Genomic DNA, 24,173 nt, shown 5'->3' on the forward strand with positions numbered 1-24,173 from the left:
TGATGGCACAATGGTTAAGACTCGACTGCTAACCAGAAGAAAAGACCTGGCAATCTGCTTCTGTAAAGATTACAGCCTTGGAAATCCTCTGGGAAGGTTCTACTGTCCTATACGGTCTCTCTAAGTTGGAGTCAACTCCAGGGCAATGGGTAAGCATCTTAAAGTAAGAAGGGCTGCAAAACTGTACGTTATTCCTTTTTCATTCTTCATATGCAGAGGGCCAAGTAGGGAGATGGTGGGGGTGTGAAGAGCTGCTCTGCCCCTAGGGAGGGCTGTGCCTCATGAACCCTAACCAGGAGGGCCACCATCAGGCCCCCGCTGGGGCAGGTGTCATGGAGAACAAAGCTCCAAAGTACAGGGGATCAGCATCTGAGCCTGGGAAGCAGGTCTCCAGGGGAAATTCTTTTCCTTGCAATTTATAGCACAACCAGAAAATGAGATGTTCCAGTACACCGGTGCAAATGGACCAATGTGACATGGGATACCTATTGTCAAATTTTGTAATCTTACCCCTCATTAAATATTTAAGGCAGATGATTTGATCTCTTCCTTTTCTCGGCTTCCCCTTCCTCCTCTCCCCTCCCTCGCTCCTCCTCCCACGCGTTGCCTGCCTTCTTTACCGCCAGGAACGCAGCAGTGCACCCCACACCTATCTGAGGGGATTTCTACACACATGACTAGGGGGGATAGGGAGATTGTCTTATTTGATGCAGGACTCTTATAGGAAGTGCAGGTACAGCCTGGTGAATTGAGGAAACAATTGTGCCCCACTTACACTACCCAGGCTAGACGGCAATTACAGGTGTTAGGAGTTGAATTTTGTTCCCCAAACAGGTATGTTGAAGTGCTAACCCCTGTACCTGTGATTATGACCCTGTTTGGAAATGCAAGAGGGGTTTTCTTTTGTCATGTAAATGAGATCCTGCTAAGGTAGGGTGGGCCTTAAACCTAATCACTTCTAAGTGGTGTCTTACAAGAAGACCCAGAGACACACACAGGGAGAGACAGATGCCGTGTGAGGATGCATCTATAAGCAAAATTCAATCCCTAATGCCAGGGATTATGGGCAGACACCAGAAATTAGGAGAGAGGGCCGCAGAAAGAATCCCCACAGCTGAGACCCTGATTTGGAGTTTTAGCCTCCAGAACTGTGAGACAATCAATTCCTGTTCTTTAAAGTCACCCACTTGTGGTACTTTTTGTTACAGCAGCACTAGGCAACTAAGACAATAGGCAACATCCCCAAGTGAATGAGAGAGGACTGGTTAGGTGTTTAACTGACTTTGTGCCAGTGGGGATGGAATGCCTTGCCATGCACCCTACAGGCAGACAGGCTGTCCAGGGCAGGGTGCCCAACTAGGGAAACTCAGCAATGTCCAGGCAGTGGGCCATGCTGGCGATTTCTTCGCTGGCTGCTAGTAAGGCTGGCCCATCTGAGCCTGTGACCTCTGCATATATGCCTGGATTCAAAATATTTGCCTTGGATAATAGTTTGGCAACTAACTACATGTTGGGAGCTGCAAAACAGAAGTAGTAGTAATAATATTTTTGTATTACTATAACATATAATAATATATTACTATTATAAATAATTGTTACTTTTGATTGAGCAAATATTACATGCTAAGTGCTCTCTACGTATTATCTTTGAGTCCTCGGGTGGTGCAAACAGTTAACGTGCTTGGCTACTAACTGAAATGTTGGAGGTATGAGTCCACCCAGAGGTGCCTCATAAGAAAGTCCTGGTGATCAACTTCCGAAACATCAGCCATTGAAAATACTATGCAGCACTGTTCTAGTCTGTCACACATCAATTTGACAGCAAATGGTTACATATGATCTTATTTAATCATTACAACAGCCCTATGGAATGCATAGTGTTTGCTTTCACAGATGAGGAAACCAAAGCTCAGACAGTTAAAATAACCCTCCTAAGCTGTGACCCACACCTAATCCGGGTGATGACCACACCTCTTCACCTGCGCCTTCCCTGCCCACCTCTCTGTGAGCATGAGCACGCAGTGGCTCCCCAGTGCAGTCGGGGCACCTCCCCCCACACCTGCTGCCCACGGCTGTGTCATCTGGCACCTGTACAGCTCTGCTCAGCAAACCCTCTGTACTGCTCTGCTGCCAGCTGGAGATTCTGTCCTTTGAGTTCGAGAAATTCTGGAATAAAGCCAGGCTTATTACACAAGTCACCACACGGTGATCCTCTGGGGTTCTGAGCCAGCTAAGGCCCTTGACCTCTTTGCAGCCCCCAACAGGCTGCCTCGGTAGGGGTGGGCTGAGCAGCGGGGCTGGCTCTTCTCCCTTCCAAGGCTTGGTGCTTGCCCAGTGTTCTCCACAATGCAAAGAACCAGCGAGATTTTATGAGTGTTTGTAGTGTACTGAAATATACTTTCTAAAACCACAGGTGAGTGCACACCCTTGTCTTCTAGCTGAGGCCATGACAAAATTTAAATGAGAAACAATATAGGCAGTCATCATTCTTGATGGATTTCTTTAAGCAGTGATGACAAGTATTTGGATAGGAAGAAAGCATTCTCTTCCCTGGACCACCTCGGTAGGCATTCCAGAAAGAGGGTGGCTTCAGGGGAGGACTGGCATGGGAGGTAACAAGAGCAAGCCAGCTGGGTCACGGCTGCTGCGGCGTGGCCGGTCCATTAATGGTCTTAAAATGTGCTGCAAGTTGATGTCAGTGTAATTTTTTTCTCAGTTTTCTTCGTCAGTCCTCCCTGGGGAAGAACCAGCAGGCAGGTAGGGTACGGAGGAAGGGAGTAGATAGGAAAACAGTTTTGAGTCTCTTTGTGATCAAGAAGTTAGGTCACCTTTGACATTCTGGCTATGAAGGTCGGCTTGATTTTTATCTGTTCAACCCTTTTCTAAATCCACGTCGAGTAAATATAATAAAAAACCCATCAACATAAGCAATTGGAAAAGGCTGTGTAGTCACAGACCCTGGATACTCTTAAGAAGAGTTCTGTCAGCATTTGTTCATCCTGGATACACAGATACTTTGCCCTAGTGAAGCAGAGAAAGCGGCTCAGTGGAAACCTCCCAGGAGATCTTGTAACTCAGTTACAAGTCCACGGCTTCGAGGAGCAGTGGATCGAGCACACTGGACTTGAAGCCAGGAGCATTTGGTTTGTGTACTGGTTCTATACTTACCAGTTTAGACCTCAGACAAGTCTCATAAACTCTCTAAAGCTCACCTTCTTCATTTGGGCAATGAAGACCCAACAGTGATGATAATGGAAATGAGGCCTTTCTCCCAAGGAAGCCATAAAAAATAAATTAATTAATATATGTGAAAATACTTTATAACCCCTAAAGCACTCTGTAAAGAGCCCTGGTGGCACAATGGTTAAGCACTCAGCTGCTAACTGAAAGGTCCATGGTTTGAACCCACCAGTTGCTCCATGGGAGAAAAGACCTGGCAATCTGCTCTCTTAAAGATTACAGCCTAGGAGACCCTGTAGGGCAATACTCTGTCATGTAGGGTCGCTATGAGTCAAAAATAATGTGAGAAGCTGGACTATATGAAGAAGAACGGGGAATCGGGATTGGAGGAAGACTCATTAACAACCTGCAATATGCAGATGACATAAAGGTACGCCTGACCTAAGCCATGGTGTTTTCAATCACCTCATATGCATATGCATGTGAACGCTGGATAATGAACAAGGAAGACGGAAGAAGAATTGATGCCTTTGAATTATGGTGTTGGTGAAGAATATGGACTATACCATGGACTGCCAGAGTAATGAACAAATCTGTCTTGGAAGAAGTACAACCAGAATGCTCCTTAAAACCAAGGATGGAGAGGCTTCGTCTCACATACTTTGGACATGTTATTAGGAGGCATCAGTCCCTGGAGAAGGACATCATGTTTGGTAAAGTAGAGGGTCAGCGAAAAAGAGGAAGACCCTCAACGAGATGGATTGACGCAGTAGCTGCAACAATGGGCTCAAGCATAGCAATTGTGAGGATGGTGCAGGACTGGGCGGTGTTTCGTTCGCTGTACATAGGTTTGTTATGAGTAAGAACCGACTCAACAGCACCTAACAACAACAACTGAGTTACAATCAACTCGACAGCAACATGTTTCATTTGGCTAACCTAAAAGTTGGCGGTTTGATTTTACCCATCGAGGCAATGGAAGAAAGGCCCAGCGATCTACTTCCATAAAGATTACAGCCAGGAAAGCCCTATGGAGCTCAGTTCTGCTTTGTCACACAGGGTTGCCCTGAGTCAGAATCTGCTTGTCAGCAGAGGGTTTTTCCAGCACAGTGCCTGGGAGAATGCCACCTGCATAGGTTGTGCTCAGTAAGAACACACTTACAATGTCATTCTGGAGCTACGTTTTTTTATTGTACAGATAGGTCTTTGTTTTGAATTATTTCCTTGGTAATGTATATTCAGTGGCATTGTTTGACTGAGTAAAGTGGTGTGACCATGTGGTTTTTTTAAAAAATAATATTTTATTGTGTTTTTTGTGAAGGTTTACACAGTAAATTAGATTCCCATTTAACAATTTCTATGCATATTGTTCAGTGACATTGGTTACATATTTCACAATGTGTCAACATTCTCACTACTTCCATTCTGGCTGTTCTATTTCCATTAATTTAACTTCCCTGCCCACCCCACCCCCCTTACCTTCTCATCTTTGCTTTAGGGTAAATGTTCACGTTTGGTCTCATGTAGGTTTTTTTTTTTTTTTAAAGAGCACAGTTATCACAGGTGATGTTGTTTATTATATGAACTAACCCTTTATTTAGCTGAAAGGTGACCTCCAGGAGTGGTTTTAGTTCTAGGTTTAAAGGGTGTTTCAGGGTGACAGTCTCAGGGTTTCCTCTGGTCTCTACAGGTCCAGTAAGTCTGGACTTTTTTAGATTTTGAGTTTTGTTCTACGTTTTTCTCCCATTCTATCTGGGACCATCTACTGTGTCCCTGGTCAGAATGGTCAGTAGTGGTAGCCAGGCACCATCCAGTTTGTCTGGTCTCAGGATAGATGAGGCCATGGTTCATGTAGGCTATTAATCCTGTAGAGTACTATCTTCTTTGAGTCTTTGGTTTCCTTCCTTCTGTTTCACTCCAGACGATTAGAGACCAATAATTGTATCTCAGACGGCGGCTCGAAAGCTTTTAAGACCCCAGATGCTACTCACCAGACTAGGATGTAGAACATAAACTTTATGAACTATCATTATGCCAGTTGACTGAGTTGTCCCATGAGACTACGGTCCTAAGCCTTCAAACTCAGTAAACCAATCCTGTGAGGTATTTGGTTATGTCTAGGAAGTATCCATAACTGTGCCCCCTTTATGCTTTATTATATATATGGATATATATGCAGTGCAGACAAGCACGTATATAGCTATGCTTATAGATACACCTATACAAGGGTAAGTTCAGAAGTATTGCTACTAGGTTTCCAGTTCATACATGCATGGTTTTATTCCAACGAAATGTGTTTAAACATGTCTCTGAGATCAGTGGATGGCTGCAGACAAGTTCTGTCTGCAACACACTTGTCTTAGTCTCGTTAGGGTGCCTGAAAAAAAAAAAGGATACTTTTCGTGTCATTGAAAAAACTATTTTCAGGTCAGGGCTAATATCAAATTTTTAACAAAACTCAAGTAGACATCTTCCCAAATCACTGAAGCTTTGCAACAAGTTTATGGGAATGCTGTCCCACAGAAAACAACAGGTTTTAATGGATCAAGCGTTTTAAGGAAGGTCGGGAAGACCTCAAAGATGAGCGAAGAGAGGGAAGACTGCTCAGAAGGTTACAGCAACTGTTTTTTGGGATCCCGAAAGGGTAATCTTGATAGATTTTCTCAAAGGACACAAAACAATCACGGGCACTTATTATGAAGAAGTTTTAAGAAAATTGAAAACTGCATTGGTGAGAAAAAGGTCAGGAAATTTGCGCCAAGGAGTTTTTTTCCATCATGGACAATGCACCTGCTCACTCTTCGAGGTAGCAAGGGCTGTCCTATGAGAATTTGGCTGGGAAATGTTACCCCATCTATACGCTACAGCCCTGATCTTGCCCCTTCAGACTTCTTTTTGTTCCCCAAACTCAAAGAACATTTAAAAGGAACATGATTTGAGTCCCTTGAGGATGCCAAAATTACTGTTCTGATGTGGTGTAAATCGAAGAGTGCAGAATTCTTTGGGGAAGGGTTAGAGAGATGGAAATACCGCCTTCAGAAGAGTATATACCTAGATGGAAGATATATCGAGAAATAATACCTTCATATTCTGATATTTTTGTTTAATAAAGATTTATATAATTTTGTAGCAATGCTTTCTTTTCTTTTTTTATTTTTATTTTTATTGTACGTTAGGTGAAGGTTTACAAAACAAATATTTTCTCATTAAACAGTCAGTACACATGTTGTTTTATGACATTGGTTAACAATGCCACGACATGTCAACACACTCCCTTCTCGGCCATGGTGGACCCTTTTTCTTTTTTTTTGGTGAAAATATACACAGCAAAAGATACATCATTTCAAAAATTTCTGCATGCACAGTTCAGTGACATCGAGTATGCTCTTCCAATTGTGCTGTTATTCTCACTTTAGATGAAGGTTTACAGAACAAAATAGTTTTTCATTAAACAGTACACATGTTGCCCTATGACAATGGTTAACAACCTCACAATACATCAACTCTATCCTTACTCAACCTTGGGTTCCCTATCACCAGCTTTCCTGTCCCCTTCTGCCTTCTACTCCTTGTACCTGGACTGCTGTGCCTCATTAGTCCCGTTTGGTTTTATGTGGCTGTCCACTCCCTGGCTGAACGGTGAACCTCGGAAGTGACTTCACCGCTGAGCTAAAAGGGTGTCTGGGGGCCATACTCTCAAGGTTTCTCCAGTCTCCTTTAGGCCAGTAAATTTGATCTTTTTTTTGTGAGTTAGAATTATGCTCTACATACTTCTCCAGCTCTGTCCAGAACCCTCTGTTGTGATCCCGGTCAGAGCCGTCAGTGGTGGTAACAGGGCACCATCTAGCTGTACTGGACTCAGTCTGGTGGAGGTCTTGGTAGCTGTGGTCCATTAGTCCTTTGGACTAGTCTTTTCCTTGTATCCTATTCTCTTCACTCTCCTTCGTTCCTGAAGGGGTGAGACCAGTGGAGTATCTTAGATGGCTGCTCACAGTATTTTAAGACCCCAGACACTACTCACCAGGGTAGAATGTAGAACAATGTCTTTATAAACTGTATTATGCCAATTGAACTAGATGTTCCCTGAGACCATGGTCCCCATAGCCCTCAGGGAGTTTGGATGTGTCTATGGAGCTTTCACGACCTTTCCTTGTACAAGTTGTGCTGGCTTCCCCAGTATTGTGCACTGTCTTAACCTTCACCAAAGTTACCACTTATCTATTGTCTATTTAGTATTTCCCCCACCCCTCCCATCCCTCGTAACCAACAAAGATTGTTTCTTATTGTGTGTAAACTTTTTCATGAGTTTTTACAATAAAGGTCTCATACAATATGTGTCCTTTTGTGATTGACTTATTTCACTCAGCATAATGTCCTCCAGTTTCATGCATGTTATGAGATGCTTCACAGATTCATCATTGCTCTTTATCGTTGCATAATACTCCACAGTGTGTATGCACCATAGTTTAACCATTCATCAGTTGATGGGCATCTAGGTTGTTTCCATCTTTTGGCTATTGTGAACAATGCTGCCATGAACATGGGGGTGCATATGTCTATTTGTGTGACGGCTCTTATTTCTCTAGGATATATTCCTTAGGAGTGGGATTGCTGGATCATATGGTATTTCTATTTCTAGCTTTCTAAGGAAAGGCCATATCATTTTCCAAAATGATTGTATCATTATGCATTCCCACCAGCAGTGCATAAGAGTTCTGATCTTCCTGCAGCATCTCCAACATTTGTTATTTCCAGTGTTTTTGATTCGTGCCAGTAATGCCGGGGTGAGATGGTATCTCATTGTGGTTTTAATTTGCATTTCTCTAATGGCTAGTGAACACGAGCATTTCCTCATGTGTCTGTTGGCTGCTTGAATATCTTCTTTGGTGAAGTGTCTGTTCATTTCCTTTGCCCATTTTTTAATAGGATTATTTGTCTTTTTGTTGTAGAGGTGTTGGATTTTCTTGTACATTATGGAGATTAGACCTTTGTCTGACTTGTAATGTCCAAAAATTTTTTCCCAGTCCGTAGGTTCTCTTTTAACTCTTTTGGTGAAGTCTTTTGAAGAGCATAGGTGTTTGATTTTTAGAAGATCCCAGTTATCTAGCTTATCTTCTGGAGTTTGTATGTTGGTGGTTATGGTTTATATCCTGTTAATGCCAAGTATTAGGGCCTGAGCATTGGTCCTATTTTTTCTTCTATGAACTTTATAGTTTTTGGCTTTGTATTTAGGTCCTTGATCCATTTTGAGTTAGTTTTTGTATATGGTGTGAGGTATGGGTCCTGTTTCATTTTTTTGCAGATGGATATCCAGTTTTGCCAGCACCATTTGTTGAAAAGACTGTCTTTTCCCCATTTGATGGACTTTGGGCCCTTGTCGAAGATCAGGTGACCGTACGTGGATGGATTTACATCTGGGTTCTCAATTCTGTTCCATTGGTCAATGTATCTGTCATTGAACCAGAACAAGGCTATTCTGAATACCATAGCTGTATAGTAGGTTCTGAGGTCAGATAGTGTGAGCCCTCCTACTTTATTCTTCTTTTTCAATAGTGCTTTACTTATTCAGGGCTTCTTCCCTTTCCATATAAAGTTAATGATTAGTTTTTCCATCTGTTGTTGGTATTTTGATCGGGATTGTAGCAATACTTTTTGACTTACCCTCGTATGTGCACATGTATGTATGCACATATACTTTCCTACACACATATATGCTTACTTATCTACCTATGTAATCACACTTTTATATTTTGGTTGATATTGCTGTTGTTGCAAAATTGTATATGTTACAGCATTTACCAAAAATGTCATTTGTTAGTGTGTATTTTTAGTGTCATCATTTACCTGATCAAGTTGTGCAGACTTCGCCTATATTGTATTGCCTTTCCCATCACCGATAATAACCAATGTCTAAAACCTATTGCTGTGGAGTTGATTCTGACTCATAGTGACCCTATAGGACAGAGTACAAGGAGCAGCTGGTGGATTAGAACTCCTGACCTTTTGGTTAACAGCCCAGCTCTTAACCACTGCACAACCAGGGCTCCAACAAATGTCTATTATCTAGAAATTAATTCCTCCACTCTCCATCCCATCCCTGTTAACCACCACAGAATATTGATTTCTGTATGTATACCTATTTTTTTCTTTTTATAAAAGTGAAACCTTACAATATTTGTCCTTTTGTGATTGACTTTTTTCACTCAGCGTAATGTCCTTCAGATTCATTCACGTTATAGTATGTTTCAAGAACTCATCATTATTCTTTATAGCCAGGTAGTATGCCATTATATGTATGTACCACAATTTGTTAATCCATGCATTCGTTGATGGAAACTTAGGTTGTTTCTACCTTTTTGCTATTGTGAATAACGCTGCAATTATCACGTTAAAACCCTTTCCTATTGAGTCAATTCTGACTCATAACGACCCTATAGGACAGAGTAGAGCTGCCCCATAGAATTTCCAAGGCTATAATCTTTATGGAAGCAGACTGCCACATCTTTCTCCCAGCTGCCATGAACATAGGTGTACATATGTCTATTTGTGTCACTGCTCTTAGATCTAGGAGTGGGATTGCTGGATCATAAGGTATTTCTATTTCTAGCTTCTTGAGGAGGTAGCATACCTTTTCCACAGTGGTCGTACCATTTTACAATCTCACTAGCAATGGATCAGGGTTCCAATCTCCCCACAACCTTGCCAGCATTTGTTCTTTTCTGTTTTTTCGTTCAGTGCCATTTTTGCAGGTGTAAGATGGTATCTCAGTTTTAATTTGCATTTCTCTAATGGCTGATGATTTCGAGTATCTTTTCATGTGTTTGTTGGCCACCTGAACGTCCTCTGGGGTGAGTTGCCTGTTTATGCCCTTTGTCCATTTTTTAATTGGATTGTTTGTCTTTCTGAGTTATTTAGAGATTAGACCCTTATCAGATATGTCATTCCCAAAGATTTTTTCCCAGTTTGTGGGATCTCTTTTCATTCCTTTGATAAAGTCTTTTGATAAGCACAAATATTTAATTTTTAGGAGGTCCCAGTTATCTAATTTGTCTTCTGTTGTTCTTACATTTGTCACGTTGTGTTTGATAGTCTATTTCTGAAGAAAAGTAGGTCCCACAGTTTCGTCCCTATACTATCTTCCAGGAACTTTATAATCTTAGCTTTAACATTTTGATCTTTGATCCCTTTTGGGTTAGTTTTTGTATATGGTGCAAGGTATGGATCCTGTTTCATTTTTCTGCACTTGGATATCCAGTTTTGTCAGCACCATTTGTTAAAGAAACTGTTTCTTCTCCATGGAATGGGCTTTGATCGCTTGTCAAAAATCAGCTGCCCATAGATGGATGGATTTACTTCTGGGCTCTCAATTCTGTTACATTGGTCCATGTGTCTGTCATTGAACCAGTACCAAGCCATTTTGATTACTGTGTCTGTATAGTACGTTTTAAAATTGGGAACTGTGAGGCTTCCTACTTTGTTCTTCTTCTTCAATATTGCTTTGGGTATTCAGGGCCTCTCTGCTTTCCATATAAAGTTGGTGATTGTTTCTCTATTTCAGTAAAGAACAGTGCTGGAATTTGGGTCAGTATTGCATTATACTATAGATCACTTTGGGTAGTATTGACATTTTCATAATGTTAAGTCTTCCAATCCATTTGCATCTACATTTATTTAAAAAAAAAGAAGGCATGGTTATTGTTCTGGAGAAAGACATAACAAATTTTTAAATCTTTTTTTTTTTTTTAAATTACAAACCTCTTTGGCTATCTGATTAAACTATGCCTCTCTCTCTCTCCAAAAAGGAAAAAGAAAAAAAATTAGCTAAAATGACACATGCTGACATATATCCAACAACGTTTTCCATACAGTTTCTAGGGGTTCACAGTCTCTCTAAAGCCGACCCCAGCTTAAGAAAATGCCTGTCCTAGATAGCTCCAGGCTTAGCTCTCTGACTAAAGTCCGGGAGAGAAACGGGGTGTGTTGATAAATGAATGCAATAATGATGTCTGGCATTTGCCTGAGAAAAATCCTAGAGGAAACATCCCTGAGATTCCAAAGTATTCTGACAATGCTCTTGAAAAAACAGTTTACGTCTGATTTGAACTGGTCAATTTATATTCAAGTGTGCTCAGGCTAAAGACCGTGTCTGCCCCATACACGTTGCCACCCTCAGCTCCCTGACGCTTTTGTGCAGAAAGCCAAGGGCCAGACACCTGAGCCCTCCCGCTCTGCACAATGGCCTGCTATCCGGTGACTGCGAAAGGTCCCCTTACTGCGGCACAGGCTGAGGTTCCAGAGCCCAGCTTATCGGGCATCTGCCAGTCCTGACAGGGGTCCTGGCCGTGTCCACCCCGGCCCATCCTGGGGACTGGATTTTACACACATGGCTTTTGACTTAGAGGTGACCCTCCAAAGTAGGATTTCATTTTGAACCCGTGGAGTTGAGGACCAGGGCCAGCTCAGACAACGTGGAAATGTAAAAATCCACACAAAGATCAAGTCACGGACAGAGCTGGGAAATGAGAAGGAAAGGAAAGAAGTGAACAGAAGGGCACCGTCACGCCTTCCTCATTCGCGGAAGCCTTCGATGGAAGAGCACAGAAGGTTTTTGCACCAAACGGTTCGCCAAAGCCAGCCAGGGAACTTGCTTTCAAGCTTTGCTCCGGCCGCTTGTTTCCGGCACCTTGGCTATTGAGCGCAACTGTCCCCCATGAGAGATGCCCAGGCCACCCGCCTGACCCAGCCGGGACTTGTTGGGATCCCAGAGAGCGCGTGGACCCCAGAGGCAGATGGCAGCAGGCCTGCGTGGTGGCCGCGTCACCCCCAGTTAGACCCGGTGGCGGCAGCGCAGGCAGTGGAAGGGACCCACAGAGAAATCGAGCACCATGTTCAGGAAGATCCACTCAATCTTCAGCTCTGGCCCGCAGAGGAAGGCGGAGGCCGAGAGCCCGTACTACGGCGGGGCCAGCCCCGTGGTGCGGCTCATTCGCAGCAGCTCCATGTACGTGGTCGGGGACCATGGAGAGAAATTTAGCGAGTCCCTGAAGAAGTACAAGAGCACCAGCAGCATGGACAGCAGCCTGTACTACTTGCAGCACGAGGAGGACCGGGCGTGGACGTACTCGCGCACCCAGGACTGCCTGCAGTACTTGCAAGAGTTGCTGGCCTTGCGCAAGAAATATCTCAGCAGCCTCAATGACCTGAAGCCCAGCCGGGCCCGGGAGCTTTCCTCCACTTCCTCCAAGTCCTCTAAGGGGGGAAAAAAGGCCGTCGTTCAGTCACCTCGTAAAGAAATAAAGGTAAGTGTCGTCGAGCAGTGTAATGTGGTGTGGTTGTGCAGTACACAGCAGGAGTTCTCCTGCCAGCTTGGACACCTGAGTGCAACTGGCCTCAGCCCCTCTTCCTCACCTTCCTCCACGGCTCCATCTGACACATTTGAGTCATGGTTGAGGAGTCGTCCCTGGGTGGTGCAAACGGTTAACGGGCTAGGCTGCTAACCAGAAGTTTGGAAGGTCAAAAAGGTTGGAGGTTCAAGTCCACCCAGAGGCACCTTAGAAGAAAGACCTGACAGTCTACTTCACAAAAATCAGCCCTTCCAAACCTTAGGGAACACAGCTCTACTTTGATTTGGAGGACTCACTATGAATTGGAGTCAACTCCGGGGCAAATGCTTTTATTTAATAGTTCTCAAAGACTCTACATCATTGTCTTACCAGCGTGGGGGAAAGTGGCTAATCCTGTGTTTATTTTTCCTGCTGAGGAAAGGGGGAGGAGCAGGCTGGTGGGGAAGCCTGGGCTTTGGCTTGAGGGTACTGCATCTGCAGGCACATCTGTCACTCACCGCCTGACTCCCTAAGTGAGATGACACTTGCATGACATTTGGGTGACAGAGATTGGCAAAGGATTTCTCAACATATTATCATCATTATTTATTTATAGTTATAACTTATTAATATTAGCAAACCTAAAAATCCAAGTGAAATATTTATATGAGCTACCAATATCAGCTGCTGTCGAGTCGACTCTGACTCATGGTGACCCATGTGTGTCAGAGTAGAACTGTGCTCCACAGAGTTTTCAATGGCTGATTTTTCAGAAGTAGATCACCAGACCTTTATTCTGAGGCACCTCTGGGTAGATGTGAATTTCCAACCCTTCAGTTAGCAGCCAAGTGCATTAACCATTTGTGCCACCCAGAGACTAAATGTTTTCAAATATCTAGGTGCTTAGCTCCATGCAAGCCAACTAACGAGAGGATTTACTCGATCTGCGCCTTGGGGCCAGGTGTTTGGTGACTCAGGCTACAGCCACAGAGAGTCTGTCTCACAGGAGATGACAGGACAGTCTTGCTGGGGACTGGAGGCCTGAGCCCAGACAGACACAAGCATAAAATCAGTGACAGAAAGAACATGGGTTGTTCTTGTTGTTTATACTTACCATAGTGCTTTTGCATATCTCATTGTTCTTTGAACATTCCAATAATGCCTTCCAGAGGCATCACAGATGAGCCGGCCAAGGCTCAGTGACCCCACCTCTACGTACCAGGTCATCTGGTTCCCATCATGACCCCCAATTCATCCAGTTGCTCATGCCCTCATTTCCCACTCCTCACGTCAGCTTTTGTGTACCTGTGGTTGGGGGCTGTCGTGTCTCCCATGTTCATTACTACTCTCTCTCCTGATGACTGGATAGAAAGTGTTCAGAGCAGACCTGTCTCTCCTATTCCGTGCAGTCTCCTGAGCATGCCCTCAGGCCAGGCCATCTCCATCAATGTTGAGTGACTGACTGGCCTGCTGTCAGATCACTAGGACTTGCCCAAACCCAGTGACATCAACTGTTGTCATTTTATACCAGGTGAGAGCAGTTTAAATAATCATTTCAAACCCTCAAAATATATCTGCATTGAGACTCATACAAAAGAGTCCTAGTCCTTGAGTCCTGGTGCTGACCCTGTGGCTAGCCAGCTGTAGATGTGTGAGTCAGTCACCTCTCCTTGGGGGCCACTTCTGTTGATGGAGGGGTCCAGTGGCTTCTGGGCTCCCTTCCAGCTTGAGTATTTTGGGGCTGTAGGTTCTGGTTAGATTTTCTCTAGACACTGCACTTCCCTGCAGAACGGAGCTCTCCCCAGGTGGAACTCCCATCTTTTCCTCCTTCTCCTTCCCTTGTTCAGATGCTGAAGATGAGGGAAGGGCTGGAAGCAGAACAACCTGTTCTGGACCCATAGTGATGGCTGTGAAGAGGGGCACAGGCATGATACAATGTATGTAATTTTTCAAGAGATGGTCCTACCAGGGTGGAATCAAGAAAGAGTCCATTGGACTAAGGTTTGAATTTTAGCTCTACTGTTTACCAGCCAAGGAACCCTGGTGGTGCAGTGGTTAAGTGCTCAGCTGCTAATTCAAGGGCTGGCAGTTTAAACCCACCAGTCACTCCATGGCAGAAGGATGTGGCAGTCTACTCCTGTAAAGATTTACAGCCTTGGAAACCTTATGGGACAGTTCTACTCTGTCCTATAGGGTCTCTTTGAGTTGGAATCAACTCGAAGGCAGCAGGTTTTATTTACCAGCTGAGGAGTCCCTGGGTGGTACAAACAGTTGAGTGGTTGACTACTAACCAAAAGGTTGGAGGTTAGAGTCCACACAGAGGTACCTCAGAAGAAAGACCTGGCAATCTGTGTCTCAAAAATCAGCCATTCAAAACCCTATGGAGCACAGTTCTACTCTGACACACATGGGGTTGCTGTGAGTTGGAATGGACTCAAGGGCAACTGGTTTGCTTTTTATATCTTATTTACCAGCTGTATGACTTTGTCTGGTTAAGTTACCACTCTGTGTCTCTATTTTTGAAGTGTGAAATAGAAATAATAATGAACCTTGTGACTATCAGCAAGATCATGTGTGTGATAGCAGCACCTGGCAATAGTGGGTACTTGAGCATTTGTGGACTCTGAAATGTAAGGGGCAGGAGGCTTTCAGCAGCCTTTACACAAACTGCTTTCCTGCCCCATTTCTCCTAAAGAAAGAGCTGTATGCTGGGTGCGTATTGAAATAACAGATGCAGGCTCCATGGCTGGCAAGGTGGTCCATGGCTGCCTGCCCTTTGTGCATAAGTGGCTCAGGAGACCAGGGGGGTTCCTTCCTCCTGGGATGTCATTCCCCCCTGCACGGGTAGAAAATGCCTGCTGATCTTCAAGCTTTAGGACAAAGAGCATTCTTTCCCCTGGCCCCTGTTATGGATTGAATTGTGTCCTCCAAAAAGATATGCGAAAGTCCTAACCCCTGTACCTGTGAATGTGACCTTGTTTGGAAGTAGGGTCTTTGCAGATGTAATTAGTCAACATGAGGTCACACTGGAGAAGGGTGGGCTCTAATCCAATTGGACTGGTGTTCTTCTAAGAAGAGGAGAAGAGACACGGCCAGAGACACAGAGGGAAGACAGCTATGTGAAGACAGAGGCAGAGACTGGAGTGATGTAGCCACAAGCCAAGGAATGCCTGGGGCCACCAGAAGCTGGGCAAGGCAAGGAAGGATTCTCCCCTGGAGACATCAGAGGGAGCATGGCATTGCTGACCTTGAATTTGGACATTTAGCCTCCAGAACTGTGAGCGAATACATTGCTGTTCCTTAAAGCCAGCTAGTTCGTGGTATTTTGTTACTGCAGCTCTAAGAAGTTAATACACTCCCCTAAAGAACTAACCATTCTGTCTCTTCTCTTATATTAGTCCAAGCACACACGATGTTAATTCATTCTAGCATTTCACATTCTTATGCGGTTTGTTATGTTAAAACAAAAATCATATTGAGCCAATAATAGAAATTGATTGAAGTTTATTTAATATACAATCTAGAAATCAGGGTAACATTTCAACTAGAGAGTATAAAATATTCCAAAGAAGAAAGATTTTTTTACAGGTTCTTATACTCCAGTTTATCACCAACCCCAAAAAACCTAACCCATTGCTGTCAAGTTGGACTCATAGCAACCCTGTAGGACAGAGAAGAATTGCCCCATAGGGTTTCCAAGGAGCACCTGGTGGATTTGAACTGCCAACCTTTTGGTTAGCAGCTACACCTACTCCTCACTTATTGACTATCTCCTTATCCAACATTTTGCATTTACGACTGTGGGGATATATGCCATTTAAACATGGCTGCACTATTGACAACTGCAGCCCCCACAGGCCTCTATGCTGTATACAACATGTTGGAGACTTGTCAGCGATGAGAAAGAGATTAGGCATGACTTGTTTTCCCAAACCTATTGTCCTGTTACTGATTGGCTTGTTTACCTGAATTCCTTCTCCCTTGCCCGAAACGTGTTACTCACCCAAAGCCCATAGTTCTGTTATTTGCTTTACTGCTTGCTGTATTGACTATAAAATAAACTCCTGGGACTGAAGCCGGGGTTCGACTCCTTAGAGTCACCCTCCTGGCCGACTTCTCTGTAAGAGTTGTGGCATTGGTTATTGTCTCCGCCGCCCCAACAACCGTCGCCGCTGCGACATATGACAATAGTAAAAAATCTACTATCTGACTATTTTGCACATTAACTGACCTACGCTTGGTAGTAACAAACACCAAGGTGTGAGGCAAGAGTAACGCTGGTTGTGATGGTTAAGGTTATGTGTCAGCTTGGCTGGGCCATGATTCTCAGCAGTATGGCAATTATGTAATGATGTAATTTGGCAGTTATATTATGATGTAATCTGGCAGTTATTTAATGATATAATTTGGCAGTTATGTAATGATGTGATCATCCTCCATTTTGTGGTCTGGTATGGTCATCCTCCATTTTCTCATAATGGCAATTTTCACATAATGACCTGGTCTTTGAAACCTAACCATGTCGATAAGTGAAGAGTGTGTATATATTTTAGATATTAGCTTAGTTTGCCCAAACATACAACCAAAGCAAAAGTTTCATGAAATAGACTTATTCTTGTTTCCTATACTACACTCTGATATTTTTCAATCTATTCTATGCTATTCTATCTTCTCCTTTTTTTTTTTTTTTTTAATGCAGGTCGTGACACACTAAGTTGATTTCACAAGTCACTATTGGTCAAGACCCAGTTTTCATGGCTAGGAGACAGGCATTCCTGGAAGGGTGTTGGAAAGCTAATGGTGTCTGACAAATAAAGCACCAGGGTGCCAGATGGTCTATTATCCCAGCCCCCTATAGACATTTGGGGGGAAGAAGTGAGGACAGGCCAGAAGTGAGGCTGACCTGCATGGGGGTGGGAAGTCACCCTCGGTCCCTGCATGGAGGGTGTCTTAGCCAAGCTCTGTGACAACCTGCTTTTCCTTCAGAGTCTTGACAGTATTTAGACATTTGGTTAGTACTACCTACTTCTGCATTTCCTGAAATGTGCTGGAGAAATAGCTGGTGGAAACAGCATGAGCCCAGCTTGAATGTGAATTTCATGATCAGTCGGTAAGTATAAACTCCCAACTCATTCTACCAAATGTCTGAGATGAGCAACACAGTGGAATAATAAAATCACCACAGAAATTGGGAAACCAGGAGAGAGAAAACATGAACAGAACATCAAGACCACTCAAAAGACTATGCAGATCGTTTGGGCTAATTCAGTTGCTATAGATGAGCTTCAGACTTGACTCTGTGCTTACTGGAAGCTACAATGAAAACAGAGCTGGACTTGTTTCAGAATTCTAGCAGTCTGAAAAGAAGAAGCATAACAGTTGCTCAGGGGAAGCGAGATTTTTCCCAGCTTGGAATTTCTAAATTTCTCATATAGGACTTTATACAGGAAACCTTGCGTGATGTGGTTGGTGGTGCTCTCAATAATATTTTAGTAGCAATTCATTAGTATACATAGAATTCATTCATTTATCAACATGTATTTATTTAGCACAGACTAGATGCTCGTGCCACCACCCATCTGTCAGTTTGTTGTACTATGCTGGCTTGCATCTTGCTGTGGTGCTGGAAGCTATGCCACCAGTATTTCAAATACCAGCAGGGTCATCCATGGTGGGCAGGTTTCAGTGGAGTTTCTAGACTAAGATAGACTAGGAAGAAAGCCCTGGCAATCTACTTCTAAAAAATCAGCCATAGAAAACCCTATGGAGTTCAGTTCTATCATGATGCACACGGGGTTGCTGTGAGTCAGAGTCAACTCCAGGACAACTGATTTGGTTTTCAGAACCATCACTTTTCTCAGCTTGGCTTTTGTTTATTTATTTATTTTTAAATAACAGCTTTATTGACGTATAATTCACATACCATAAAATCCACCTCTTTAAAGTAGACAGTTCAGTAGTTTGTAGTATATTCACAGAGTTGTGCAACCCTCACCACTATCTAATTCTAGGATATTTTCTTCACCCCCAAAAAAGAAGCCCCCTACCCATTCCAGCTTGGTTTTTGATGGGAGAGGAAGAGCAAAATGTTTTACAGTATGCCCTGACTCTGACTAGAGTGCTGGTTGGCGTTTGGGCCCTTAGGGCCAGATGGACAAGTAACCGTGATATGAAAACTGAAACACATCAGTGAACCCTGGCTGGGAGGAGATGTCGGGGGAGCTGGTTGCAGAGCTAGGGCTTACCTATGGAAGCAGCTTGGGGTTGGCTACAGAATGGATTTCAGTGGGGCTTCCAGACTAAGATGGACTAGGAAGAAAGGCCTGGCGATCTACTTCTGAAAATCAGTCAATGAAAACTCTAGGGGTCACAATGGTCCCATCTGCAACCAGTCATGGGGATGGCACAGGACTGGGCAGTGTTTTGTTCTGTTGTGCATGGAATCGCCATGAGTCAGAGGGCTGATCGACAGCAGCTAGCAACAATAACAACAGCACACCACGGAGCACTGTCCAGATGGTTTGGGATTACCAGTCTCTCACCCCAGCCAGAGGAATCCTCATTAATTCCCCCATAGATTATACAGCTTGGAGCAGCTTGGATTCCTGATATGTTTGCCTGGATGAACTAGCTGCAAGTGTCCACCCTGCACCCACCCTCCTGCCCCCCCTCCACCCCCACCCCCGCCAGAGCAATTCACACACTATGAGAAGGATTTTAAAAAGAATCAGTTGAATTCTGGAGAATGGCTGCCAAAAGTGGTCACTTTTTATTTAAAAGAATTTTGTTCTGACAACAGCAAGCTTTCAGAGTCAATATTTTACTGAGGCCACTCAATTCTAGTTCATAAAATGAGACCATGTCAACAGCAAAGAGGAAGCTTTCTTCTCTATGGCAAGAGGGCCTGAATCTAATTCATTTAAAAATATTCCAAACCATCCATCTCTAAGTTACATGTGGGATGGGAAGCCAGCCCTGGATCTGTTTTACACCCCTGTGAATTATTCTTCAGATCTGCAGGGGAGACTTTCTGCAAATGCAGGATTTTTGCAGTGATATTAAAATGCAGGCTTTCTGTGAGCATCAGTTACTGGGGCTTTATATCATTGGCTCATATCTGATTTGCAGAGTCAAAAGACAGTGAAAATTCAATATGAGCTGCAAAGAATGTTCCATTATGCTTGGCAGAGTTCTCCACAAGCTGACGGGCAGCATATTAATGATTGATAACAGGGCATATGATTCTGGCAGCCCCTCACGGCCAGCCACGAGATGTGTAATTATAGTCCCAAATCAATCCTCTGAGCAGGTGCTGTTTGCTCAGCCCAGAAACAATGTTTCCTTCTTCTTTTGTCCTCTCCTCCATCTCCTGTTCACCTGGTTAACTTCTTGGCTTTTAAGACTTAGCATAGAAGTCACTTCCTCAGGCAGCTTTTTCTGACATCCACACTCCAACACAGTGCATTTTCCTCCTCCCTGTATTTAACTCCTATCTCAGCACATAGCACACTGCACACAGCACAAGGCACACAGCACACTGCACAAAGTACAAAGCATACTGCACACAGCATAAAGAACACTGCACACTGCACATAACACACAGCACACTATACACTGCACACAACACAAAGCACACAATATAGACACACGGCACACTGCACACATCACAAAGCACACAACATAGGCACACTGCACACAGCACACTGTACACTTCACAGCACACAACACACTATACAGTGCACACAACACAAGGCACACAACATAGGCACACTGCACACTACACACCGTACACAGCACACTGCACACAGCACAAAGAATATTGCACACAGCACAAAGAACACTGTACACTGCATACAGCACACTATGCACTGCACACAACACAAAGCACACAACATAGGCACACTACACGCAGCACACTGTACACTGCATACAACACAAAGCACATAACACAGGCACACTGCACACTACACACTGCACACAGCACAAAGCACACTGCACAGTGCCCACTGTACACTGCATTGTAATTGTTCACTTGCTTGTCTCTTCCACTGATTGTAGGCTCACTGAGGCAAGGAACTATGTCTTATTTATTTTTGTTCTCCAACATCTGGCTCAGCTCCAGGCACAACATAGTTGCTCAATAAATGAATAGCCTGAGAACCCCCAACTGTAATTTAAGAAGGACCTGTTACAAGGTTTGATGGAAGATCCGGAAAAGTAACAGGTCTATGGTTTTGGGTGAGAAAAGGCTTGTCTTTTGTTTTTAATGGCATACAGTTCAAGTATATAAATATGGGATCATATCCTAATAACTAAAATATTTAGTTTGTAAAGGATCAGAGACTACCATTGATAACATACTTTCAAAAATAGACTATTTTTTAGAGCAGTTTTAGGTTTACAGAAAAACTCCACAGAAAGTACAGAGAGTTCCCATATACCCTTCTTCTCCCTGCAGTTTATCCTATCATTACAATAAATCTTGCATTTCTGTGGTATATTTGTTACAACTGATGAACTAATATTGACACATTATTATTAACTAAAGTCCATAGTTCAAGTTAGGTTCACTCTTCCTGTTGTTCATTCCTGTGAGTTTGGACAGATGCATAGTGTCAGGTATCCACCATTACCACATCATGCATCACTGCCCGTAGGATACCCGCTGCTCCACTTGTTCATCCCTTCCTCTGGCATGTCTACCAGTTAGTCTATACATTGAGAATTTGTATGTGTGGATGTGTTTAAGTTTCAGTGACTGTATTTTTCTTCCAAACTGTTTGTTTTTCATCAATAGTATGTTTGTTGTTTCATATTTTCATATCTATCGTTTCATGAATTCCCATCTTTTTTCATAAACACTTGTTCAATTATGGGTACACATTTCCTTAGGTGCTGTAATCTAAATGAATAAGGCTCTCTTTTGACTTGGTCCTGAATATCACCCCAAATATGGAAGAAAGCAAGGAGGATGTACTAGTCAGAGCTCTTTTGCTTGTAATTGACAGAATTCAACTTAAATAGTGTAGGCAAAAATTGGACTGTATTGGCTTGTATCTACAACCCATCTGTCAGATTGTTGTGGTGTGATAGCTTGCATGCTGATATGATGCTGGAAGCTATACCAGTGGCATTTCAGTAGTAGCAGGGTCACCCATGGTGGACAAGTTTCAGTGACACTTCCAGACTAAGATAGACTAGGAAGAAAGGCCTGGCTATCTACTTCCAAAAATCAGTAAATGAAAACCCTATAGATGGATCACATAATATTGTCTGATACTTTGACTCACTTACTTTGGGCACATCATCAGGAAGGAGCTATCCCTGGAGAAGGACATCATGTTTGGTAAAGTGAAGGGCCAGCGAAGGTGAGGGAAACTGTCAATGAGTTGGATTGATACAATTGCCACAACAATGAACTCAAACATACCAACAAGCATGAAGATGGTGCAGGACCAGGCAACACTTTATTATACATGGAGTTGCCATCCGTAGGAACCAACCAGATGGCAACCAACAACAACAACGCTGGCTTATATATGCAAACCAGGGGAAGGAAGATCTGAGGCTGGTTGTAGGGGCAATAGGAGTCAGGGACGTAAGCATCCAGGACTTCCTCTTCCTCTATCTCTCATCTCTGTCTTTCTCTACACGTCACCCTCAGTCTCTTCCTACTGCAGACAAGCTCACCATGTGTGGCTGTCAGTGCCTTCCAATCCACAGCATTTGAGTTTGGTCACCAAAGGGGAAAGAGCTATCTTTCCTTATTACAGTTAGGAGAACCCGAGAGGAGGACTCCGATGGACCCATTTTTTATCAGGTGCCTACCGTCTGACTAAAAACTGTGGCCAGGGAGGTGAGGTCTAGAAGAAGATATCACCCCCCCCCCTTTTTTTAAATCATGGAGTTAGAAAGAAGACTCATTTGAAGAAGCCTGGTGGAAGGGTGCTAGGTAGAAGAACAAATAAATGTCCTTGACAGAGTGTTATGTCCAGTGGTGTCTGCAGCTGGCTCAAGTTGGCCCACACTGGCTTGTGAGAGCCAATTGTTAAATTTTCAAGTATTTTGTGAGCCAGGTGTTAAACAGCCTTTATTTAAAAATTCAATTATATAAGCTTACAATAAAATAAACAACATTAAAGATAAAGGCAACAGATGTTATCTATGCTCTTGAGATTATTTTTGTCTATTTTGTCTGTAGGGTAGGAATACTATATAATGGTGTGCTACAGTGCATCGGTTCCCAACTCCACATTCAATGATGTTGTGTGGTAAGCTTGAAATCTGCTGTGGTGGGAGTATTTACACCATGGAAATTGGAAGCCCTAAAAATAAGGGCTCACTCAACCAAGCTGTTAGTTTACCAGCACACCACTGGTTATGTCCACTACTGACATAATCCTAGGGGTTAAGCCTTGACCTATAAAGTGAGAGTATAGTAAGGTTTATCCTGAAAATCTTCTTTTGATACTACGAAATTGCTTGTGGGTGAATTTGAGCTGCTTTGCAGTTAATTTCACCCGGCGAAATGATCCAAAGGAAAACAATCTTCTCACATTCACACCAGTTCCACATTTGATCCTGGAAATTTTATCACCAATATTGACTGTCATGGATTGAATTGTGTCCCCCAAAAACATCTGTCAACTTGGCTGGGTCGTTATTCCCAGTGTTGTATGACCGTGTACCATTTTGTAATCTGATGTGATTTCCCTATGTGTTGTAAACTCTATCACTATGATGTAATAAGATGGATTAGCGGCAGTTATACTGATGAGGTCTACAAGATTAGATAGTGTCTTAAGCCAATCTCTTTTGAGATATAAAAGAGAGAAGTGAGCAGAGAAACAGGGGAACCTCATACCACCAAGAAAGCAGTGCTGGGAGCAGAGCATGTCCTTTGGACCTGAGGTTCCTGTGCAGAGAAGTTCCCAGACCAAGGGAAGATGGATGACAAAGACCTTCCTCCAGAGCCAACAGAGAAAGCCTTCCTCTGTAGCTGAAACCCTGAATTTGGACTTGTAACGTACTAGACTATGAGAGAATAAACTTCTTGTGGTATTTCTGTTATAGCAGCACTAAATGACTAAGACATTGATGTCCCGCATTATAGGTATTATTAGTTCAAGAGTATTAGCAGTACTTCACAGAAATAAAAAATACAGAGTTCTTAAAACTTGCCAAGTTAAAGCAAAAAGTATGGGTGGCACAAATGGTTACGTGCTTGGCTGCTAACTAAAAAGTTGGCAGTTCAGATGTGCCCACAGCCATCTTGGAAGAAAGACCTACAGATCTGCTTCTGAAAAATCAGCCATAGAAAACCTTGTGGAAGGCAGTTCTACTCTGACACACATGGGTTCGCCAGGAGTTGGACTTGACAGCAACTGTTTATTTTTTTCTTTTTCGTATTGTGTTTTAGGTGGAAGTTTACAGCCGAAATTAGTTTCTTATTCAAAAATTTATACACAAACTATGTTGTGACATTGGTTGGAATCCTTGCAATATGTCAGCACTCCCCCCTTTCCCTTTCCACTCTGGGTTCTCCATGTCTATTCATCCAGTTTTCCTGTCCTTTCCCGCCTTCTCATCTTTGCTTCTGAAGAGATGTTGCCCATTTGATCTCATATACTTGATTGAACTAAGAAGCACGTTCCTCAGTGTATTTTGTTT

General features: G+C 43.2%; 1 protein-coding gene across 1 annotated transcript in view; it reads left to right on the forward strand.

Moving 5' to 3' along the window:
- Positions 1 to 12,065: 12,065 nt before the first annotated feature.
- CUNH13orf42 (chromosome unknown C13orf42 homolog) overlaps positions 12,066 to 24,173 on the forward strand; it is a 55,741-nt gene continuing 43,633 nt past the window's right edge. Inside the window, exon 1 of the mRNA XM_023731510.1 lies at positions 12,066 to 12,479. Within this exon, the coding sequence (XP_023587278.1) occupies positions 12,066 to 12,479 (414 nt within the window). The remainder of the gene's footprint in view (positions 12,480 to 24,173) is intronic.

Source organism: Trichechus manatus, unplaced genomic scaffold (assembly GCF_000243295.1).
Source record: "Trichechus manatus latirostris isolate Lorelei unplaced genomic scaffold, TriManLat1.0 scaffold00044, whole genome shotgun sequence".
Lineage (NCBI taxonomy): Eukaryota > Metazoa > Chordata > Mammalia > Sirenia > Trichechidae > Trichechus > Trichechus manatus.